This window comes from Anabrus simplex, chromosome 2 (assembly GCF_040414725.1).
Source record: "Anabrus simplex isolate iqAnaSimp1 chromosome 2, ASM4041472v1, whole genome shotgun sequence".
Taxonomy (NCBI): Eukaryota; Metazoa; Arthropoda; class Insecta; order Orthoptera; family Tettigoniidae; genus Anabrus; species Anabrus simplex.
In genome coordinates this window covers 1,071,277,561-1,071,303,642 of record NC_090266.1, presented here as the reverse complement: position 1 = coordinate 1,071,303,642, position 26,082 = coordinate 1,071,277,561, and the positions used below count along the sequence as shown (strand labels likewise).

The window sequence follows — 26,082 nt, the reverse complement described above, 5'->3', positions numbered from 1 at the left end:
AATAACAATAGTGTACCAAAAAGTGTTAATAACACCAAACCACAAATATGAAATCATTTGAACGGGTGCCATAACAATATCTAAGTATTACTGCAGATCACACACATTCCAAAACAATTGTTAGTTGAAGCCCATTATTTTGGACTAATAGGTTATTAAACTTTTTTTTTTTTCTGGTCGCGCACTTAGACAATGAATTGGAGGTTATACACAGCCATGTGCAATTGCAACAGAATGAATTTTTCCACCATTTTGAATCAAACAAAAACTTCGACTGGGGCCGATGACCTTCGATGTTAGGCCCCTTAAAACAACAAGCATCATCATCATCATCATCAAACTTCGACGGACCAAGACTGATTCGAGTGATTGAGTCGAAACTGGAAAGTGCAAGTTTCAACATTCACGCCAACTCTGCACGCTTAAAGATGTGGATGCCAGTCAACTTGCTGACAGACTTCAATTTTGTCTTCATTAGTAAGGAATTTCATGACTTTTTCCGTATCCATAATTAGGCTATCCCAAGACAAATATGCACCATACTGGTCAACTTCAACGATTATGTTCAAGATGCCTGCTATTGTGCGACAAATATTCGCTACCCTTCACTGTACAACTAAACACAAAATATATTTCTAACTTTTGAATAGAATGCGAAATACAAGCACAAACAGGTTCGTTGTGTTATTCTGCAGTTTCACTGCTAACCGGCAAGCAAAAATGAGCATTTCTGAGGCTAATGGCTTGCTCCCCGAAGGTGCAATTTGTCCTGTGAAGTTCAAGAATACAAGGCCTTTTCCCATTATCATGCAACTGCGGCAAGGGCTCTCACCAGAGTTGGAAATCACGTTTCTTCCACAACGGATGACAAATAACATTTTCAGGGCTAGGAAAAATGTAATCGTACTAAGCGGTAATAGTGAAAATTCATGACTTGATAAGCGAGGTATTTTTATATAGATGTAATACGATGAGAATCGGGACTTTGAATTTACGATGCGCAGGTAACTAAATCAGCCCAATTACTTTTTCTTTTTACTTTTCCCATCACTAGAAATCTGTTCAGAATACCTTAAATCTGTGTGTTATTACTAATAATTAGGGTTCCTATAGATAGTCTCTCATTGTGCCAGTGTTATTACAGTAGAACCCCATTTATCCAAAATAAAAGGGACGGAACCATTTCGGTTGAAGCATTTTTTCGGATGACACATGGTAAATATTTTTGGAAGTTAATAATAATAATGTTATTTGCTTTACGTCCCACTAACTACTTTTTAAGGTCTTCGGAGACGCCGAGGTGCCGGAATTTAGTCCCGCAGGAGTTCTTTTACGTGCCAGTGAATCTACCGACACGTGGCTGTCGTATTTGAGCACCTTCAAATACCACCGGACTGAGCCAGGATCGAACCTGCCAAGTTGGGGTTAGAAGGCCAGCGCCTTAACCGTCTGAGCCACTCAGCCCGGGTTTTGGAAGTTAAATGTCGAAATAAAATTGCACAAACTCTGTTAACCAAAGGTGCTTACTGTATATTAACATTAAAATGTTTACATAATCTCACTCATTGTATAAAATCAGTGATTTTCTTCTGAATTTTCTTGGTGCAGTGCTGTCGTGCAGCTATGCGCGCCGCCATTTAATCAACAGTACATCTGCTGGTGTAGATTCATTGCATTGTTCAACCAAGCGCAAAGCAATCTGAAATAATGAAACAATTTATTTTGTTACTACTGAACTGAATACCGTACACAGTATTTTATTACAGTATTGTAATTTAAGCGTGTGGTATTGTATTTTAATAAAAATTAGAAATCGATCTTACCTCCTATGCATTAAATCTATAATGTGCTGTAACTCGATTCTCAGAACTGCTACTGTCAAAATAGGGTTTGCCTAGTAGCTCTCAGCACATATAGCAGGCGAATTACGGATATCGACGACTAAAAAAGGGGGTAAAAACAAAATATTAAAACACAATTTTGCCAGAGCATTTCGGTTAAGCCGGTTTTCGGTTAAGCAAAGTTTGGTTAAGCGGGGTTCTACTGTAATTACAGAATTGTCGCGCAGGTGGCTGCGCACTTCGAAACCCACTGTCGGCAAACCTGAAGGTGGTTTTCCGTCATTTCCCATTGTCACACCATGCAAATGCTGGGGTTGTACCTTAACTAAGGCCACAATCACTTCTTTCCCACTCCTACCCCTTTCCTATCCCATCATTGCCATAAGACCTATCTGTGTCATTGCGACGTAAAGCAGATTGTAAAAAAGAAATAATAAAAATGCAGAACCGACATTAGCTGTTATATGAGCCACCTATGCATTATTAAATGTTTCTTTGTCAAGATTAAACTACTACCAACCAATTATGTGTTCAAAAGTGTATGTATTAATTTTTTTAAATAATTTGTTTGGTGTTATCTCTTCTCCTTTTATATGTGGTGTGACAGATGAGTGACATTGTCACTGACTTGTCATCAAGGTAATCACAGTTGAAAGGTGGGCCAGTGCATGTAGGATTTTGTTTATGAAAATTCAAGTCACACCCCTTTACTTCAAATTCCATTTAAAGCTGGAGATTCTGTGGCTATGATTGTGATATCAACAGTCGTAAAAAATTAAAAGCTTCTTGCTTCTCCCTTTGTAAGTTTGTCAAATGTCTAAATGCTTATTTATATTATTTTCTACAGATATTGCTGTTGGTGCACCATACGATGGCCTTGGTGGAAGAGGTGCTGTATATATCTACATGGGCTCGAAGAATGGTATCATGGAGAAATATTCTCAGGTGTTACGTGCAGATGATTTTTCCGGCAGTTTGTCCACATTTGGCTTCTCTGTGTCTGCTGGATTGGATATGGATGAAAATGAATATCCAGACCTAGTGATTGGAGCATATGAAACAAATATGGCTTTCATGTTCAGGTAAAATCATGTGTGCAAACATTACCTCCAATGTTTCAAACATACAGTTAGCTTCTCCTTTGTTTAGTGTTATACCTACTACATAAAAAGGAGAGAACCTGTTAACTTCAAATTAAATAATATGGAAAGAAACCTATATAATATATAATAACATGTCTTGACTGACTGACTGACTGACTGACTGACTGACCATAGCAGAGCCCAAACTGCTGTACATAAAAAAATGAAATTTTAGGGATACATTTACATTACAGTGTAGGTGCTCACTAAAGAAGGATTTTTGGATATTCCATCGCTAAGGGGGTGAAAAGGGGGATGAATTTTTAAGAGTATATGTTTATCTCAAAAACTTGACCAGTTTAAATACATGAAAATTGGTATTTAGAATCTCCTTTAAAAATAAAGAAACGTGCATTTGTCTGTTTTCAGAAAAGCAACTTGAGGGGACTTGTACGTGAACATCATAGAAAATGCTTCAATATATGCTTATATTCATGGTAATGCTGCTACTGAAGTTTAGAATGCACAAGATTATAATTATTGTGATAATTTCACTATATGTTTAGAAGTATTTTAAACCTGTAAATGACCGGACGAGTTGGCCGTGCGGTTAGGGGCGCGCAGCTGTAAGCTTGCATCTGGGAGATAGTGGGTTCGAATCCCTCTGTCCGCAGCCCTGAAGAGGGTTTTGCCTGGTTTCCCATTTTCACACCAGGCAAATGCTGGGGCTGTGTACCTTAAGACCATGACTGCTTCTTCCCACTCCTAGGCCTCTCCTATCCAATCGTTGCCATAAGACCTGTCTGTGTCAGTGCGACATGAAAAAAAAAAAAAAAAAACACAAATGTAGTGCTTTCCCAGAAATTACTTATGTTACTTTTTTTTAATGAGTTTTTGAAACATTCGATAAATTTTGCCACTACATGGGTTGGTTTATGTATCTCAGAACGTTGAAGATACAGAGCTGAAATTTTATACAGAACTGTTAGGCATATATTAGATTAATGCAGACCATTTTTAGGATTCTAGGTGGAATACTTCCAATATTTAGTTGGGATAAACAAATGAAAGGACCCTCCATGGCTCAGACGGCAGCGCGTCGGCCTCTCACCACTGGATACCGTGGTTCAAATCTTGGTCACTCCATGTGAGATTTGTGCTGGACAAAGCGGAGGCGGGGCAGGTTTTTCTCCCGGTACTCCGGTTTTCCCTGTCATCTTTCATTCCAGCAACACACTCCATTCTCATTTCATAGCATCTATCATTCATTAATAAATCACTTTGGGAGTGGCGACCCCATCGTACTAATAGCCTATATCTGCTTCATTCATTACATCCCTGACCCGGTCAATGACTGGAAAACAGGTTGTAGGTTTCAAACAACTGAAAATTGTCAATATTTTGTATTTGTAAATATAAAAATTCTCTCGGCAGAATTATCAAACACTAGAAATGCAATTATGGTCTACTTAAAAGACCAGATTATGGTGTATATCTATTAAAAATTTTATTCCAGTCAAGTTGCTGGTTTCTGAGATACATGTACCATCCCATTAAGTGACAAAATTTATTGAATGTTACAATCATTAACAAATTTATAACAAAAGGAATTTTTGGGAAAGAACAACTTTGATGGGTTTAAAATACTTTTAAAGTTATAGTGAAATTATCATAATAATTATAACCTTGCACATTATAAACTTCAGTAGCAGGAGTACCATGAATATAAGCAAATATTAAAGTTTTATAAATGATGTTCACATACAAGTCCCCTTAAGTGGAGTGTGAAAAGAAGTGAAAAAATTAGTTTAATCCTTTTTTTGTGAGGATACTTATATCTCAAACACTGAAGATGTTACAGATGTAAAAATTGGTATTTCAAATCTCCTTTAAAAATAAAGCACATACCTTTTTGTTTTTGGAAAATCCATATATGTGTGGGGGGGGATGGAAAGAAGTGAAGGAGTTGAATTCTTTTTATGAGGATACATGTATCTCAGAAGGTAAAGATGTTACAGGTGTGAAAATTGGTACTTGGAATCTCCTTTAAAAATAAAGAAATGCATAGTCTTTTTTTTTTTTTAATCCACTTTGGTTGGGGGGGGGGGGCTGATAATGTGTTTGAATTTTTTTTTGGTGGGGGATACATATATCTCAAACTGAAGATGTTACAGACGTGGAAATAGGTATTTGGGATCTCCTTCAAAAATAAAGAATAATGTAATTTTTCTTCTTCTTCTTCGATTTGAGAGAGGACTATTTCGCACATGTACAGTTCTATGTAGCATGTTACAGAGTTAGCTTTTCCAGTAGCCTGGTCATTTTAGCCCCGGAAGGCAATACCATAAATATGGTTTACAGAGAGGCTCTGGATGAAAGAAATTAAATTTTTTGGCAAGTTTTTATACTTTAGGGATTGTCAGATAATGCAATGAAATGGCATATGGCTTTTAGTGCCGGGAGTGTCCAAGGACGTGTTCAGCTTGCCAAATGCAAGTCTTTCGATTGATCACCCGTAGGTGACCTGCGTGTCGTAATGATGGTGAAATGATGATGAAGACAACACACACACCCAGACCCCGTGCCAGCGAAATTAACCAATGATGGTTAAGATTTGCGACCTTGCCGGGAGTCGAACCTGGGACCCCTGTGACCAAAGACCAGCATGGTAACCATTTAGCCATGAAGCCGGACATCAGATACTGTCTTGGTGCAGTACGGAGGAGCGATTACTTTTACCAAATTACGAAATTCATGCGAGTGAAGCCGTGGTTAATAGCTAGTAATATGCTATTTTTTTTTTAGATTCACTATTGTTACATAATTTCAGTGTTTTCCGAATTTATATTCTCATCACAAGACTGTTCACTCTGTGCCCAGTGAGCTATCTAGTGACAAACGAGAGTACCACTTACTAGAGACCAATGGTAAAGCATTCTTAAATTGTAACGTTTATTATCGGTGAAGTTTTCATCGTGAACAGACAAGATTTTCTTCTGAAGACACACAGCAAATTTCTCTGCGAAACTTAAAAAATTCACCTTGTTTTTTGACATGGCAAAAGCCCAAAAGCTTATGTCTAAAATAATATACTCTAGTAAGAAGTAAAAGTAAAATGGTCTATATCAGTGGTTTCCAAACTTGGGGCCATCCCCCTCTGCGGAAGGGCACGAAATATTTACAGGGGGCATAGACAACTTACTCAGAAGAAAAATAACATTTGACTTGATAAGTTGAGGAATACAGCATTAAAAATTGTGATCCATCCCATTGATGTTCCATGCTCTTGTGAGATTTAAACATTTTTTATTAATTTTGTAATTTTTTTTTTGTAATATCTGAGGCCATCTCTTTTCAGTTTTGACTCTGTCAATTTTGAACTGTTGGGTTCTTCAGTGTGCAGAACCAGTTAAAAAGAAAACAGTTTTATGTATCTGAATTCCTCATCAGCATAGTCGTCCAGCCAAGTATCAGACCATGTGGTCCATTACGGACTTCGTCCATCTTTTCATCGGACATCCAATAGATATTTTCCCCATTGGGCACATATTGTAGTGTTTGTTCTGGTACCCTCCTTCTGTCCATTTTCCAACATCTCTCTTCCAGCTTTTTTTTAACTATGTCTGTGAACTGAAGCGTAGGTTCAGTTCTAAAAGGCAAATTGTCATTTTAACTTTCACGTAAATTCATGTGATTGGAATTAATAAATAAATTAATTTAGTTAAATGTTTATTTAAAGTCCACTTCAGGATGAACATACGTTGGAAGCATCAGTTTGATATCAACACTTTAGTTGATGTGTGATTTTTTTCATATATTTCAGCCACATGTCTTAATTGTTATTAAAATAAATTACTGGTATATTTTAAATTCTTTCACTTATTCTACATTATTCTCAAATATAAGGCCTAGAATAAGGAGAGCTGGAAAAGTCTGTCAACTGCTTATCTATAATAACCTTTAAATTTAGGGCATAAACTGATGTTTATAGTAACATGCATCAATACCTCTACAACATCCATAGTGCATGCGTAGTGGAAAAAAAATTCGAGTATCTCTGAAATGCTTCGAAACTTAATTCAATGAACTAGTTATTGTTGGGCTTGAAATGGACTTACAACTTGTTAGGTTGTGCTGAGTACATATGGACAAGATGGCATCTGTTAATGTTGTCGGTGAACGTAGCTTCTGGTTTTCTTATGAATTAATAAGGGGTAAGTGTGGTGTAAACAAAAAGGTGTTGTTTGGTTGTTAATTTTTGTTCTGTACTGAACATCTCTTCTCCATGTACCATATGTACTCGACACAACCTAATCAGCTGAAAGTCTATTTCATATACAATAAAACCTCGATTACCTGTCTCTCGATTAACCGTTCTGCGGATTATCCGTCGCCAAAGAAAAATCTCAATTTAAAAAAAAAAGCATTGTACCGTCACTCCAAAACTGAATGAGCGGACTCTTGATGTTAATAATAATAATAATAATAATAATAATAATAATAATATTGGTTTTACGTCCCACTAACCACTTTGACATTTTTCGGAGACGCCGTGGTGCCAAAATTTTGTCTCGCAGGAGTTCTTTTATGTGCCAGTAAATCTACCAACACGAGGCTGACGTATTTGAGCACCTTCAAATACCATCGAACTGAGCTAGGATGGAACCTCCCATGTTGGGGTCAACAGTCTGCGCCACTCAGCCCAGCTCTTGCCGTCCAGGTTTCTTGATACAGTATTCTGTTTTGGAGCGACTGTACATTGACTCAGACTCCTGAGTCCACGATCATAACGTACAGTACCTACTGCACGTACATGTGCATAGACCAGCAATCGGCATTGGAGACATGACTTCATACACTTTTTTACTACGTAATTTTATGTTATGGGAAAATTATTTTACCTTTAACTGTTATGAAAGAAGAGGGATGCTATTAAAATTTACAATCTTTATTATCCATTCCATTGTTGACGAATAATGTACTGTAATGTGCCCTCTCCCAACCCACCGAGCGTAGAATATGGTATGTTGGTCATTTCTACTTCAGAATGATACCTACAACTTATTCGGTAGCATGTAACATCTCCGAGTACCATACATAGATCTTTCAGGGTTAAATATTTTCACCACAGGCTACTGCATCGTAAGCATTTCACAATGCACAGGAATCGGAAACCAGCCTCCCCAGTGGTCAGTCATAGTCAACCTCCGCTGTTAGTAAACATGTAGGCTGCATTCTGTACTGTAGTGCAAAGTAAGGAAATGTGAGAGTGACTGATAAAGTTGAACATTTATTTTCTGTTTTAACAGCTGAGAAATGTTGAGATCGAAATCTGCAGTAAAAAGAAAACGTGTCGTTTCAAGCATACAAAATAAAGTTAATATAATAAAACGGTTAAAAAAGGTGAACTAGTCTCAAATTTAACATCAGAGTTCGGTGTGGGTGTGACAACAGTGCGGGACCTAATGAAGAATAAAGACAATGTGTTGCAGTTTTCGGCGAGTTCTGACAGTTCACATGGACTCGCTAAAAGAAAAACAATGAAAGAATCATCTTTAAAAGAACTGGATGCTGCGTAATTCACGTGGTTTCAGCAAAAGAGTGGTCCTTTGATAACAAGGCAGGCACAAATTTTTAATGAAAGATGGGGCTCTCAGGGTCCTCACCAGCGTCCAATGTTGGCTACAGAGATTTAAAGACAGACATGGCATTTAAGAATTAGACAACAAAGGCGAAAAACTAAGTGGTGACAGCGGTGCAGCAGAAAACTTCAGATATGAGTTTAAGCGCATAATTGAAAGATACAATTTTGTTCTAAGTGAAGTGTACAATGTCGTTGAAACTGGACTTTATTGGAAGTGTTTACCCAGTAAAACACTAGCTGCTGCAAAAGAGAAATCTGCTCCTGGTCACAAATCTAGTAAAGAGCGCGTTACCATCTTGTGCTGTACGAACGCTAGTGGTGACCATAAATTAAAATTAGCTGTTGTTGGTAAGGCAAAAATCTGCATTCTTTCAAAGGAACAGTGGTAAAATATTTCCCAGTAGATTATTGTCATAACAAATCTGCACGGATGACACGCAATTTTTTTTAGGACTTGGTTCCATAATAAGTTCGTTCCGCAGGTTTGAGATTTCTTGGCGTCCAAAGGCTTGCCATTAAAGGCCATCCTTTTTCCTGATAATGCACCCTTTCACCCAGTTGATACAGAGTTGAAATCAGAGGATGGAAACATTTTTGTTTCCTATTTGCCAACTAATGTAACTTCATTAATTCAGCCAGTGGACCAAGGCATCATCGCAACCTTTAAGGCGCATAATAAGCGGGAATTGCTAGACCTCTTACTTTCCGAAGAAATGTTGATGGTTGAGTTTGGGTAAAAACTCAATCTTAAAGAAGCGCTCTTTATCTTGCCCAGAAATCATGGGATCTAGTAACCACTCAGAACACCACTCGATCGTGGAGAAAATTGTATGTTGATGTCGAAGAGCTCGCCGATGATTTTCATGGGTTCAGTGATGAAGATAAAAATGAGGGATTGATGATCAAAGATATCCTGAGGAATATTGAAAATAACATTCATTTTGGAGAAGTGGATGAAAGTAACATTGAGGTGTGGCTTCATACTGACAATGTATTACCTGACGAAATAATAAATAAAAGCGTGAAAGGGAACTCGGCAGTCAGCTTTGAAGTGACACGTACCGCTTCAGACTGCACTGGAGTCGGCTGAAATGTTGGAATTCTTGGAGCAAGAGGACGATATGGATTTTTCAGACATTCTTATAATTAGCTTAGAATGGACATAAAGAAGAAACTAAGTTGTAGGAGAGTGCAGAAAAAAAAAAAAAAAAAAAAAAAAAAGTAACGGATTATTTTAAAGCAGCTTAAATGACACCAGGTAAATTAATTATTTATTGTCTGCTGGTAATTTAGGTGAATATTTAGTATGTATTGTAGTAGCTTTGACTACATTTTGGTTTTAAAGAGGGTTTAATGCACTGCATTTTGAGGTTATACGGTATGTATTTTATGTAATTTTAAGTCCATTAAAATTAGTAGTATGGATTATCCAGGTCTTTTTTATTAACCGTTCACCCCTTCCCGGGCATTAGAACGGATAATTGAGGTTTTACTGTAAGTACAGAAAAGGAACAAGTACCTAATCACAGAGCTCAATAGCTGCAACGGAAAAACATTGGGCAGGACACGTCCACACTGTCTCTCTCCCCCATCTTCAAATCTTCAAACAATGCCCTCACTTACTACTGTAGATTATGAAATGTCATTTTGAGGATGCATGCAAGAAGTACTGTTACATATATTTGGAAATGACTTACTGTGTGATAAGAGTAAAACAGATTTCTGATTTATTAACATCTTTTGGTATATATGTACCAGAACTGGCCCATTTCTACCTAAAATATGTAGGCCTACAATGAATATAACACTCATGTTATTAGTATAAGCTTTTCAACACTTCTGGACATAGAAGTAATACCATATGATGTGAACATTTGACATTTTCATACACCTTCCATTGCTCTAGATTATAACGGTCATTGAGTTGTATGTTAACTCAGTTTCTTTGTTTCCATTCAGGGCCCGGCCTGTTGTGAAGATGAAGGCATCGGTGACTTTTACCACAGAGTCAAAATTTATCACCCTAGAACAACCAAATTGCACTGTCAGAAATGGGTTACCAGCCATCTGTACATCTGTGAACATCTGTCTTGAGTACAGTGGCATAGGGACAGAAAATAACCAAGGTATGGAATTTGCACTCCAAATTACTAATTCTGATTAGTAAAATGTTTCATATTTTATTACTTATGTTATTTATAGTAGACTGAGTGAGTTGGCTGTGTGGTTTGGGGCACATACCTGTGAGCTTGCATTTGGGAAATGGTGGGCTTGAGCCCCATTGTTGGCAGCTCTAAAGATCTTTTTCTGTGGTTTCCCATTTTCATAAAGGCATATGCTAGGGCACTACTTCTTGGTCCAAGCAAATCATTGCCATAAGACCTGTCTCTCTGAGTGCAATGTAAAATTAATAGCAAAATAATATGTAGTAGATCAGCAAGTCATTAATGCCGTTACTTGTGTTTGCTGATTGCAGTTGAGATGAAAAACTTCATACATTATTCTGTAAATAATTAAACCTTATCCAGCTAAAAGTGGTTAAGACATACCTGACTAGCGCGTTTCCATCTTTATTACGTCATTATTCCAAAGTACCAGTCCATGTCCTATTAAATACATGCTATCGAAACCTGGATAGCAGATGTAAGTCACTCTTTAGTACGTTCGTAACTCCCACCATACAAAATTTAAATTAGCGTCCCCGGCCACGTTGCGTGTACGATGCGCTAGCATCGACTGGCCTGGGTAAGGACTTGGTAGAGAACTTAATTTCACGGCCCTAGCATATTGGCCTACAGCTGCAGGGAGTGTCACTCTCAAGCCAGTCTTTGATCTGGGCGTGTTCTTCTTTGGATCGTGCAACAGTAGCTCGTGTGACATGTTGGTGCTTAATTTTATGTTTGTAAGTGAATTCTGTAACAACATAGGTAAATTAACCCTACTGTACGTACGTATACAGCTGACGTGTTGGTGCTTAATTTTATGTTCGTAAGTGAATTGTGTAACTATGTCCATAAATTAGGCCTACTGTACTTGCACACAGTGGTTTGCAGGACATTCAGTTATGGAGAAGAACAAAGCTAGCCAGTTTGCAAATGATGAAAAATTAAAGTTTATTGAGAAAGCGGATGCTAATCCTCACATGAAATGTATGCAAATCACCCAGATGTTGGGCATTCCTATGATAACTTTAAACATAATTGTAAGCAACGTGTATAGTTCGTGTCTCTAAGAATGTTCTTCCTTGATGTTTTACTGTGTTGGTGTTCTTAAAATGTATTATTTCTTTATTTATTTAATTAATTATAATTGTAAACACTTGTTTCTTTGTTTTCATTGTAATTAGTTTTACTTTCAAACCTAACCTTAAATTTAACAGTGTAATTGTTCGTCATTTTTTAGCACGTTCCCTCTTTATGATGTGGTTTTTTTGGTCCCCACAAAAATGTCCTAACCACTTTTGGCTGTAATGTATTTTAGTGGGGAGTGCAAGTAGCAAGAAAACTGAAGGTTTTTTGAGAGAAAGGCGGAAGTCATTCAACAATATAGAATGTGATAAGGTGGTACAATGGACCTGGCATTCTTTTCTGTACTTCACCAGTTCTTAACTTCAGTTATATTTAGAAAGGAACATGAAGGGGAAAACAAGAAGCTAATAAAGAGCGAGCAACAGAAAAGGAGACCGAGAAAAATACACTGGTGGAAGAAAGTATCCAAACACCAGGAGGGGGTTGTGCTAGATTAACAAACGTTGGTAGGCATGTTTATACTGTACATCTGAAAGATGACGTTGTTTCAAATTTCCCACAAATCTCATTAGCGTGGTGCTAGTAGCAGCCCCATCAGTAGCGGCACATCAGGTTTGCTTTAAATACGGGCTGTAGTGTGCGAGAGCGTTAGTTACCTGTGAGATTGGACGGAGTGACTGTGAGTGGGTCAAGAATGCCTTTCCGACTACGAAGAGGCCAGTATCAACAGCTCACTGTGATTGAACGAGGCTGTATCAAGTGATCAGCTTTAACAGTTTCATTTCAAGTAATACTAATCCCGTATTGACTATAATCAATCAATGAATATTCAAGATAAACTTAAATATTATAATATTCAATAAAATATATAATTTATTAATATCTAGGACATGTTTCGTCCCCTAAGGGAAATCATCACCTAATAACAAATTAACATTAATATATCAGTAATAAATATTAAAATTGGAAAGACACATTAAATGCTTGACAATTTAAAATAAAATTTGAAGATCTTATTTTAAATTGTCAAACATTTAATGTGTCTTTCCAATTTTAATATTTATTACTGATATATTAATGTTAATTTGTTATTAGCTGATGATGTCCCTTAGGGGATGAAACATGTCCTAGATATTAATAAATTATATATTGTATTGAATAGGCGGACTGCTCAATTATAATATTTAAGTTTATCTTGAATATTCATTGATTGATTAATAGAGCTATGTTAAGGTGGATTTTCCTTCCGCGCTATTGCAGAACGACTTGGCAGGAATGTTTCCACTGTGCATGCGTGCTGGCAGCATTGGTCACAAGCAAGTACGCTTGCAAGAAGACCGGGCTCAGGACGTCCCCGTGGCACCACCGAGTGGGAGGACCACCATGTTCGGCGTATGGCTGTGGTACAGTGGACTGCGTCTGCAGTAGCAATTTGAGCAGCAGTTGGCACCACAGTGATGCAACAAACTGTTCAAAATCGTTTACTCGAAGGACAGCTCCGAGCCAGACGCCCTGCGGCATGCATTCCACTTACCCCAAACCACCTCTGTCCGCGACTTCAGTGGTGTCAAGCGAGAGCTCATTGGAAGATGGAGTGGAGGTTCATTGTGTTTTCCGATGAAAGCCGGTTCTGTCTTGGTACCAGTGATGGCCGTGTGTTGGTTAGAAGGAGGCCAGGTCGGCGCTTGCATCCCACCTGTCTGTGGCTGTACACACTGGACCTACACCGGGAGTTCTGGTTTGGGGAGCAATTTCCTAAGACAGCAGGAGCACTCTCGTGGCTATCCCATGCACCCAGACTGCAGATGTGTACGTCCATCTGGTGATTCGACCTGTTGTGCTGCCATTCATGAACAGCATTCTCGAGGGTGTTTTCCAACAAGATAATACACACCCCCATGCCACTGTTGTAACTCAACGTGCTCTACAAAGTGTCGACATGTTGCCTTTGCCTGCTGGATCCCCCGATCTCTCCCCATTCGAGCACACATGGGAGATTATTTGACGACAACTCCAGGATCATCCACAACCGGCATTAACCGTTCCTTTATTGACCGACCAAATGCAACAGGCATGGAACTCCATCCCACAAACTGACATCAGCACCTGTATGACACAATGCGTGCACGTTTGCATGCCTGCATTCAACGATCAGGCAATTACACCGGTTATTAATGCACCAGCATGGCACAGTAGCAATGGCTTTTCTCATGCGGATATTAACCTGTAGTCTTGTACCTTAATCAATTAAATACGTTACATCAACAAATATATTGTCAATATTTACGTATTTTATATTCCTTATTTCATGGTGTTTGGATATTTCGCTCTGCCAGTGTGTAAAAACACAAAGGATAAGGACAATTTCCACAAATTCATATGCTGCCTTCTTCAAATAGATAGATCCTCTTCTCATTAAACCCAGTTCCATTTCTTCTTGGCTTCTCAGTGGGCAGGTTTCTACTTCCCAGCTTTATCAGAGAGGCAGGCTGAATTGCCATCCTGACATATTTTCTTGCTTGATGTGGGAAGTGTAGGATTAAAAGAAAGCTGTCCGGCTCCATGGCTAAATGGTTAGCATGCTGTCCTTTGGTCACAGGGGTCCCGGGTTCGATTCCTGGCAGGGTTGGGAATTTTAACCATCATTGGTTAATTTCCCTGGCACGGGGACTGGGTGTATGTGTTGTCTTCATCATCATTTCATCCTCATCACGATGTGCTGGTCACCTACGGGTGTCAAATCAAAAGACCTGTACCTGGCGAGCCGAACCCGTCCTGGGATCTCCTGGCACTAAAAGCCATACACCATTTCATTTCAGAAGAAAGCTGGATAAACACATGAAATCGGAAGGGACAAAAAGAAAAAAGTGGTAAAAGGTGGTAAAAAATTGGAACACTCAACAAATGCACAAGGTGAAAGGAACCCAATGGGTCAATAGAAGTAATGGAAGGAACGAACATCTGACAGATCAGGTCATATATAGAAAGATAGTAACATAACAAGGAACACATAATAAGATAACCGTAATGACAGGCCAGTTAGGAAGAGGGAGGAATAGTAAAGGAGACAGGAATAAATACAAAAACATGGAAGGACAATCTTAATATTTTCACACACTGCTGTCTTAATAGATTGTCTCACCACTCATCAATCCCCTTTGTATTTCTTATCTTCCAACATGATTATTTCTGTTTCCAAGCTTGTTTGCATGTTAGTGTATCCACACTCATTCAGGTTAGACTATTATTCTAGGGATATCTCAGTTCTTTCTCTGGGAAGTTAGGATATGGAGAAAGCTGGAACAAAGGGAGAGAGGTGCCGGGCTGAGTAGTTCAGATGGTAGAGAGCTGTTTTTCTGAGCTCAAGTTAGCAAGTATGATCTCTGCCCAGTCTGGTATTTGAATGTGCTCAAATATGCCAGCCTCAATGGTAGTAGATTTACAGGCATGTAAAAGAACTCCTGTGAGACAAAAATTTGGCTTCTGAAAATCTCCAAAATTCATTAAAATGTAGGTAATGGGGTGTAAAACCAATAGCATTATCATAAAGCAGAGACTGAGAGGAAATATTCATAGAGATGTTATGAGTTAGAGAACTTGGAATGAACACAAAATCGTAACCTTGCTTTTGACTTTTGATCATAGCCATGGAAGGAACAAACACACAAAGAGAGATGAACCTGATTGGTTTCATCGGGAAATTGACATCCAATAAATCACAGGCCATGGTAAAGCTGATCAGGACAATTAAAATTATGATATAGGAACCAACCCTCGTAACTCACGATTTCTTATCCAGACTAAACTTTGGGTGGAAAGTAGTGTAATGTAGTTTAGCAATCACAATTAATCAGGCTGCAGTCTCCATATTCGTTTTGCGTGGTCTTGGTCGTAGACCACCGGCCAAAACCCAGGCTCCAGTGACCCTGGAAATATTTTGGATAAATTGAAGAAAGCTTATTTTTCCTACTCCCTATATAACGGGTGTTGGAAAGGGAACAAATAAGGGTATGAACATTTATAAAAATTTGGGAGCTGGAAAGGACCGAGCATGTTAACATGCTACAGCTATGGAGCCAAGCTCTGCATTCAGGGGAGGAGTAGATTCAAACCCCACTGTCGGCTCTCTTGAGAATGGTTTTCTGTGATTTCCCATTTTTACTTCCAGGCAAATTCCAGGACAGGTCCTCCACATAGGCCACAGCAGACTCCTTCCACTAACTTCCCCAATTTCATTCACAGTCATTCATTTCATCTTTATTAGCTTCTCAATTGAGGTTGGAGACAGGAAGGACATCTGGCCATAAAATCTTGTCATCTAATTTCATCTCGGCTCATTGCTGACCCCGTATTAGGAAGAAGGACAAAGGGGTTGGCATACAGGAAGCTGGAAAGGAAGATATGAACACACACAAAGGATGAACACAATGACAGGCTGGTGTGGGCAGAGCAAACACCAGAAAGTAGAGTCAAGGACAAACTCCACTTCCTCATACATTGCTGTCTATCTATCTATCTATCTATCTATCTATCTATCTATCTATCTATCTTATTTCCAGTCATCAGATATGCAGGTTATACTATGAAATATAACATTCTGTGAGTAATCTGTCACCTTATGTATGTGCATGTTATTTCAGAGGTTGTGATAAAAGTGACCTTGGATGCTGCAAAACCAAGAAATCCACGGATGTTTTTCAGAAGAAATGAGTATCGGAGTACTATGACATTTCCTTTAACACTGACAAAGAACTCCCTGTTTTGTGAGATTATTGAAGTTTTCATTGAGGTAAATACAGTAGTATCTAAATATTAAAACATAACTCATTCTTTATATTTTGCTGTACTTTGAACTCAAGGTGTAAGTCACACATGAAGAGTGGAAATTGTAAATGGACTGAGTGCTTTAATTGAAAAGAAAAATTATTATGGGCATCAATATGATCTATGTGCCAAGGCCAACATTTCTTTAAAAAGCACTTCACTATGCCAATTTGAAGTAGTTCTAACAGATACCCACAGATAGCATTTGGTAGATCTCTGTCAGGTTTTCACTTTCTAAAGGGGATAGATGTGATTGTGCTCAGCTAGTACATCTCTAGTGCTGCTTTGTATTCATTTTGTAGTGTGTAAAAGTTTGATGGTTGGACACAGTTTCTCAGCTTTATCCTCAAAGGTCTAAAAATACCAAGTTCCTAACAATGTTATACCAGTTATACCAGTATTACTAGGGCCGGGCTTAGTGGCTCAAACGTTTGAGGCGCTGGCCTTCTCACCCCAACTTGGCAGGTTTGATTCTGGCTCAGTCCCATGGTATTTAAAGGTGCCCAAATACATCAGCCTCGTGTCGGTTGATTTAGTGGCATATAAAAGAACTTCAACAAGAGTAAATTCAGGCACCGTGACATCTCTGAAAACCGTAAGTAATTAGTGGAACATAAAGCAAATAACATTATTAGTATTACTAGGCTCGTAAAATTTTTCAAGTGTGTGGATGCAAAGTGGCCACGGCTGATCCATGGTCCAACAGCTCTGCACTCCTACCAGCCAACGGAGCAGTGGAGGGGTGGCCACTGCTCTACATAGCTCTACGCTTCTTTATTCGAGAGACGGGGAGGGGCTGGGCCACACGGCTGGTCCCCACCATTGGCTGTCCTGAGAATGGTTTTCCGTGGCTTTTCATTCTCCTGAACTAAGGCGAATCCCGCGACAGTTCCTAGTATAGGCCTCGGCTGCCAACCCTCTCACCTTCTCCGCACATCTCCTTCACCATAGCAATTCTTCCTGGCCTGAGAGACGGCGTTACCATTCAGGAGGCCTGCCGTTCCCTTCAGGGACAGAATGAAAATGATGTAGTAGTAGTAGTAGTAGTAGTAGTAGTATGGGAGGAGTTTTAAAAATTTTTGATAAGGCATATGACATTTTCAGTTGCAAGAAGCATAAAGAAACTAAAAATTGCAGATGTTGTGTCCATGCAAGTAGGAATTGAAATTCCTAGTGTTAGGAGGCAGAAGAAGAAGAAGAAGAAGAAGAAGAAGCAGCCTCCGTGGCTCAGGTGGCAGCGCGCCGGCCTCTCGCCACTGGACACCGTGGTAGAAATCCTGGTTACTCCATGTGAAATTTGTGCTGGACAAAGCGGAGGCAGGACAGGTTGTTCTCCGGGTACTCAGGTTTCCCTGTCATATTTCATTCCAGCAACACTCTCCATTAACATTTCATCTATTAATTTATCATTGCCCCAGAGGAGTGCGACAAGCTTTGGCAGCCGGCACATTTCCTATCTTCGCCGCTAGATGGGAGCTTCATTCATTCCATCCCTGACCTGATTGAATGACTGGAAACAGGCTGTGGATTTTCATTCTTGAAGTACGAGAAACATTCTGTGAGATGGAAGATTGGCCAGTTTGTAATGTTGTATTTCAAAGGTTATAGTGTCCATGACATAGCAGCTGTCCGGTTGGAATTACGCTCTGTTGATCATGAACACCACCTGCAGCCATTTCTTGATGGATGCAGTATTTTTGCATCTGTCTCTTGATTCAGACCAGAGTAAAATGTACCTTCCACCAAAGTTCCAGTCTCGTCTATGGGTGTGGCAATATGGAAGTTGCTGAGATATAGGGGTTTCTCATAGGATCAGTAGTGCTGCAGTATCCCTTTCTGTCTCAGTGAAGAAAGTATTGGCAAATTACTTCACTCCTTATCTTGCCTAGTATACCTTGTTTTGGCACCACCATTGGTTTTTAAGGTTTCCGTATAACAGCATATTGCCGGGCTGAACAGCTCAGGTGTTAGAAGACTAGTCTTCTGAGCCCAACAAGGCAGGTTTGATCCTGGCTCAGTTTGGTGCTAATTGAAGGTTGTCACCGAGCTCAATAGCTGCAGTCGTTTAAGTACGGCTAGTATCCAGGATCCGGGAGATAGTGGGTTCGAACCCCACTGTCAGCAGCCCTCAAGATGGTTTACCGTGGTTTCCCATTTTCACACCAAGCAAATGCGGGCTGTACCTTAATTAAGGCCATGGCTGCTTCATTCACACTCCTAGCCCTTTCCTATCCCATGGTCGCCATAAGACCTATCTGTGTCGGTGCGACGTAAAGCAAACAGTAAAAAAAAAAAAAAAAAAAAAAAAAAAAAAAAAAAAGTGTTTGTAGATTTACTGGCACACGAAAGAACTCACGAGGGACAAGGTTCCGGCATCTTGGCATCTTCAAAAACCATAAAAATGTGGTTAATGGGATGTAGAACCATTTAGCACTATTATTGGTTGAAACGAATAATCTCTGGTGGTGCTTCTTGAGGACCCAACCAGCCTCTCGGCTGATGACCTAACAGACAGATCATGAACACACTCAAGCTAAAAAGAAAGATTTACTTTCTGTAATGAATTTCATTTAGGAAAAGAGTAAGGAATTCTGCACTCATTCTTGTGCTTAGGGAACTTAAGACAGAAGTAATGCAACTGTGGCACTTACATTACCCATTTCAGTTTTTTCTCAACAAAATGACTTGTTTAATTTTTGCAATGTGTTCATGCAAATAATCTCCTGACATGGTACTGCCAGCTGCACTGTGTATCTGTATGTTCTTTGTATAATATATTATGTCACTAATTATAGACAGCATGCAATGATTGAATATTTTAAAGTAAATATTTTGGCACAGCCCATTTAAAATTTCCACTCTGAAGGTAATAACCCTTCAGAAATCACTTAAAATAAACAAATTAACAAGTTTAGCATTTGTATTATTTTGTGAAAAAGTAATGTTTAAAAATAGGTCATGAACAAGTATCTTTTACTTGTTATTTTGGCTGCTATATAAAATTTGAACTGTGTGTAGAGTTTCAGAGCAATCTGGTTGGCTGTACTTCTTGATGTATTGCTTACTTATCACTAGTTTATTTTAGGGTCAGCCATGTTTTCTTTTCATGATTTTTTCTGTTTCCTTTTAACTGGACAATTTAAGATTTTTTATGCAACCTTGCAAATTTGGCTTCTGATATTCACTCCTTTTAGGTGTCTATTTACAGTATAATCCCGAATACCATCCGCCACCAAATAAGAGCTGCACCCTAAATTTGAGACTGCAAAATATGGAAAAAAAACCTTGCATACCTATTTAATTTTCTTCAAATATACCACAAATGTAAATTCAAACAGCTTACAATGAAATGATCACAAAAATCATAAATAAAATCGGACCAATACTCAGATCATTCACAGTTCACAGTCGTCATCTGAAGTTTTACCATAGGATCGTTTGTCGCTGGCATCTTTCCACAAATAGTCATCCTCACTACCGTCCACTGAATTTGAAATTCCACATTTCTTAAAGCTTTTGGACACTAGATCGTTGGGAACGCGCACCCATGCGGTCTTGATCCAGCTGCATATTAGTCCCACTTCAGGCCTCTTCATTCATCCGGTTGGTGTTAATACATGATCACCATCAGACATCCATTCGGTGTACAACTGTTCCATTGCAGTTTTGAAAGGCCAACTCACGCACACATCCAACGGCTGTAGAATAGAAGTGAGTCCTCCGGGAATTATCGCAAGATCAGTTTTCCCTTTCTTCATCATTTCTTTTACGGCGTCAGTTGTATGTCCTCAGTAACTGTCCAACAGAAGCATGTTTCATTTTTGTAACAAAGCTCCTGGGCGGTGTTGCCAAACGCACTTCACCCAGTCCTCAACTAACGCACTGTCCATCCAGCTGGACTCATGTGTTCTAACACCGGACGGCAAGTTTCCTCTCGGAAGTGTTTTCCTTTTCAGAACCACATATGGAGGGAATTTGGCTCCATCCACTAATATGCGCAACATTACCGTACATCATTGCTTTTCATTACCACCTGTTCTGATGGTTACACTTTTAGAACCCTTCGTATCCACTGTATTTTCCAATGGCATTTCAAAATAGACAGGTGTCTGGTCAGCATTCCCAATTTGTGACAGCAAATAAGAATTTTGCTTCCTGAAATGAATAACGTGATGCTGAAAGGCAGTTCATTTTTCTTCATACACCCCAGGGAGACATAGTGAAATAGACGTACATCTCCGAATGCACAACCCCTTTCTCCGATAAAAGTTTCAGATTCACCCGTGGCTTGCAGTAAAACCCTGTGTTTTGAGTTCTTTTGAGACCTCTAGTGCTTTCATTTGACACATTTCACTAGGAAAACCATATCCTAACTCACGCTTTTCTATCACAAATTTGTGGAGTCATTCTTCAGTTTCCGGAAACACTGCACTCTGCCCGCAGAACGCTCTGTGATCGCCGCTACTTTTTAGACATTTCTCCTTCTGCCGCCATTCACGAATACACGATTCATCAATATCATTCTTTCTGCTAACGGCATGATTTCCTTATATTTCAATTTCGCTTACAACTTCAAGTTTCTCACTCACAGTAAATGACCGCAGACACCGTTTTGAATCCATCACTTACTATCGAGACAGCACTTTCACAGGACAGATATGGAACTCGAATGTGAGTGAGGTAGACTTCCGTAACCAACAGTCTCGACTCTCTCAATGTACGCAAGATCAGATATTCATGCACCCAGCATGCCAGCAACACTTGTGAAACAAATGGCGATCGAGTATCCGCAGCAGTGGCTTTCCTATCTACTGCATATTAACCCATATTCTTTGATTTACCGTATTTCATTACCTTACATTTCGCGTTTACATGCCACTGTAACCGTATTGAGAAAAAATCGATCTTGTTTTCTAGAACGCAACTAAAACACAATAAGACCTGAATGCCCATTTACATGTGGTATATTGAGTACGGTAACCTTATTCAAATCTCTTTCAGTACTCCATGCAAACATAGTAAATATTTACGAGAATGAACGGCTTGAATACAACCTGTGCCCAAGATTTAGAACCAATATTTTGGGGAAAAAAGTGCGGGTGGTATTCAGAATTATACGGTTATTTTCTTACCAATAATAACATTTCTTCTGGTGGTATATAAACAGTCGAGGAGTTGGAGAGTATTGTGTTCTACCCCCATATCTGTATTTCTACCCATGTCATAATTAAAACATTACAAATTAAGCATGTTACCTTGTTTACTTGTTTTTCACACTGTGCTTAGTTTGAAAGAATGGGTCAATAATATTAAATCAAAGACCACATCTTCTCAATTTTGTTCTTTCAATAGCAAAAAATGATGAAATTTTATATTTCATTTGAGTATGTTTATAGGTATTCCCCCTGCTTGAATACATCATCACTTCTGTTTCTATGTAAAGATGTTTATATTTGAAGTAGACTGAATAACCATTGGAAATTTGAATTTTACAGGCAAATATCCGGGATAAACTAACTTCTCTGGTTGCTGAAATGTCATATGCTCTTAAGAAACAGGAAGGAAATCAGGCATCGTATACAACAAATTACCGTAGGATTACTAGGCATCTTCAACCTATCTTAGACTCGACCCAGGAACTAACTGAGAAAGATTCACTCGATATCTTCAAGAACTGTGGCAAGGAAAATATCTGTATTCCAGATTTGAAAGTTGAAGCAGATACGTAAGTGCAAAACAGAATAGTCTTCTAATTCAAGTATTTATTAATCATTTAGGTTCCTTTCTTTTAGATATATATAAAAGTACGTAGGCACTTACTTTGGACTGCATTGGGTAAAGATGCAGCAGGTTAAGAAAGGGAGAGCTTTTCATAGGAAGTTGTAGACAGCTGCAGGTAATGAACTACTTCCTGATGACATCTTCATTCAATGAAATGGCTATACTATAGTTACAACAGAGGCTGCTGGCTATGACAATAAATGTGTGCTCAGTTCACCCAGGGGAACATGGGTTTGATTCCTCATCAGGAAATTGAAACATTTGAGGAACAAGATTTCCACTTCTGGAGGTGCACATGGCCCTGAGGTTCACTGAGCCTACACCAGAAATGAGTACCAGGTTAATTCTTGGGGCAAAAGCGGCCGGGCATAGAGCTAACCACTATCCACCAAGTGCTAAAGTCATGGTTAATGGGAGTTTTGCCCTCCACCCCTCCAAGAGTCTTCATGACCTGTATGGTGATGACATTGACAGTTACAAAAGCATATTCCTGAGCAAGAACATGGCTGGTAACATAAACAAGGAAGAGATAGCAAAAGACCTATACATTTTGTTTTCAGATTAGTGAAAGACAGGAAAGGTCATATTCATGTAATTTATTTATTCATTCATCCATTTGCATAATGTATGGCAACTTACAATGTCTATCTGTTTTTGGAGTAGGTCTGTGAAGAAAATTTTGGGATTATATATCGATAAATGTACTAATATAATCAATTATTTAGTTCATGCGAATGTCTCTGATAAATTTGAATTTTAACACAATAATTTAGGTGCCCTAACCCAAGCGCCTACATGGTCACCTCACTCACATTTTAAATTTATAACCCAATGTTGTAAAAAGCAAAGCAAAGTCATCTCCGTACAGGCCATGAAGGCCCTTGGAGGGGTGGAAGGTAAAGGCTTCCACTATTTGTAACCTCAGCACTTGATGGGGTAGAGTGGTTAGCTCTACGCCCGGCCGCCTTTGCCCGCAGGAATTAACCTGGTACTCATTTTTGGTGTAGGTTGAGTGAACCTCAGGGCCATATGCACCTCCGGAAGTGGAAATCTCATTTCTTAAATTTTATGACTTCCTGACGGGGATTCGGACCCACGTCCTTCCGGGCGAACCGAGCACACCTTTACCGCCTCGGCCAGGCAGCCCCTAAACCCAATGTTGCACCTGTTTAAAATCTATGCTCCATGCTTGTAATTCTGGTTGTGCCAGCATGTGAGGTGGCTTGTATGCTGCAATTTCCTTTTCCTTTTACAGTAGGTATAAGCTGAAATTTCAATATTTAAAAAAACTAATGTGTTGTATTTTTTCCTCTATTTTTAACACAGGAAGGTGAAGACATTTCTACTGGGTTCACGTGAACAATTTAAATTGCATGTTCATGTCCACAATAAAGGTGATGATGCATTTGAGGCAACCTATTACCTCAAAATACCTTTGGGGTTGTCTTACATAAATATTAACAGAACAGAGGAAGAAAAGCGAAGTGGTGGTGTTCCTGTACTTTGCATGCCCCCAGCCAATCAGTCGTTGAATATTCTTAAATGTGACATAGGCAATCCTTTGCCGAAGAATAAACATGTAAGTTTTAAGATCTGTATATTTTTTATTCATTATGTTCATTATTTTATTAAATTACTTGCCACTGGACAAGTACTTATATTTGTCGTTAAAGTGAATTCTCATATTTATATGAAAAATCCATGAACATTTCTACAAATAATGCTGAGAAAAAGTTAGGTTGTGTGTTTACTCTAAAAAACTTTGGTGGCTCAAACCATTAAAATACGTCATTCTAGAAAGTTGTTGCTTACAGAGGATTTGACTGTGCCACACACTAACATTGAAATAGTTCATATTTTGGAAAGCTAAATTAAATATCTATGCTTACAAACATATTTGAAAGCTGTATTTCAGAAACAAGCTTAGGGTTACAAATCATGTCACCCTGCAAATCCATTCACATCCTCTCCTGGGAGAGATTAGTGACACTAAGGTCAGTAGAAGAACAGATAGCTCTTTCCACACACATGCACGTGGCCACTGTGGATAGAAGTGACTTTCAGCATGAGCTTTGCATACAGTGAAACCATATCACATGATTTCTTTATGGAGATATTTGAGACAGACTTTCATATAGAATCATCTTTTATTTCTCATTACCGAGCTCGATAGCTGCAGTCACTTAAGTGCGGCTAGTATCCAGTATTCAGGAGATAGTAGGTTCGAACCCCACTGTCGGCAGCCCTGAAAATGGTTTTCCGTGGTTTTCCATTTTCACACCAGGCAAATGCCAGGGCTGTACCTTAATTAAGGCCATGGCTGCTTCCTTCCCACCGGGCGAGTTGGCCGTGCGCGTAGAGGCGCGCGGCTGTGAGCTTGCATCTGGGAGATAGTAGGTTCGAATCCTACTATCGGCAGCCCTGAAGATGGTTTTCCGTGGTTTCCCATTTTCACACCAGGCAAATGCTGGGACTGTACCTTAATTAAGGCCACGGCCGCTTCCTTCCAACTCCTAGGCCTTTCCTATCACATCGTCGCCATAAGACCTATCTGTGTCGGTGCGACGTAAAGCCCCTAGCAAAAAAATAGCTTCCTTCCCACTCCTAGCCCTTCCCTGTCCCATCGTCGCCATAAGACCTATCTGCGTCGGTGCGACGTAAAGCAACTAGCCTTATCCTTATCCTTATTTCTCATTATAGAAACAACGCAAGGACCTAAATATAGCAGAAGCTGTTTTATCCAGCAATTGATCATACAAAAAGTTCTACTCGCTGGAAAATCAATCAAGCGCTACATTCTGGTTCACTGTCCCATCAACCAGCAGCGAGTGTGAAAATTCCATGCAGTTCTTCAAGTCCCTGCCAGATGGTGCCAAATAAGTTAACTGTTGCCTCTGCCATCACAGTTTTGCGTTCAGTTTTGTGTATTGTTTTATCACCTCAACATTACCACAGCATCATGGAAGGAGAAAGTAATAACAGTAATAAAAATAATAATAACAATAATAATACAAATTATAATATTAACTATATTCTACAGTTTTTATGGATTTACCGAGTTGCTGCAGTTTTGTCTCGCAGGAGTTCGTGTACAAGCCAGTAAATGTACCGCGAATGTGATGTATTTGAATACCTTCTCCACTTGACTGAGCCGGGATCGAAACTGCCAACCTGAGCTCAGAAGGGCAGTGCTCAAAAACCTGAGCTGCTCAGCCCAGCCTGGAGAAAGTAAGAAGAGGAAAAGAGTGGTGTTAACAATAAAATAAGAAATGATACTGTATGTCGTAGACTTGAACATGGGAAAACCGTAATATATTGACGTACGAGTGTAGCATCAGATTGTCTTTTATCTAGACATCCATTCAACAACAGAATCAGCCAAAGCAATCATTGGATGTTGTGTTCTACAGAAACGTGAACTGGAGCAGCTCAACATTGTTGTCAATGAATGGTTTACTATTACTGTTGTGCAAATATTGCAAGCATGCACTGTGTGAAATTTTTCTATTTTAATATCCAGAAAATTCAATAATTGGCAATCCCTTGGTCTTGAAGATGCCATATAAAACAGCTTTTACTGTGCTGGTATGTTTTTGTCTGTTGTTTTCCATTAACTAGTATTGCATATCTCTGTGAGACTGTGAGCAACAATATTATGCACC

At 39.1% G+C, this 26,082-nt stretch overlaps 1 protein-coding gene across 2 annotated transcripts in view; it reads left to right on the top strand.

Annotated features, from left to right (window-relative positions):
• Positions 1-26,082, top strand: part of if (inflated) — a 691,187-nt gene that overhangs the window by 611,282 nt on the left and 53,823 nt on the right. For both annotated transcript variants that reach the window (XM_067142033.2, XM_067142032.2), the window contains 5 exons: positions 2,689-2,923; positions 10,527-10,693; positions 16,456-16,604; positions 22,135-22,364; positions 23,747-23,999. In XM_067142033.2, the coding sequence (XP_066998134.2) occupies positions 2,689-2,923; positions 10,527-10,693; positions 16,456-16,604; positions 22,135-22,364; positions 23,747-23,999 (1,034 nt within the window). The remainder of the gene's footprint in view (positions 1-2,688; positions 2,924-10,526; positions 10,694-16,455; positions 16,605-22,134; positions 22,365-23,746; positions 24,000-26,082) is intronic.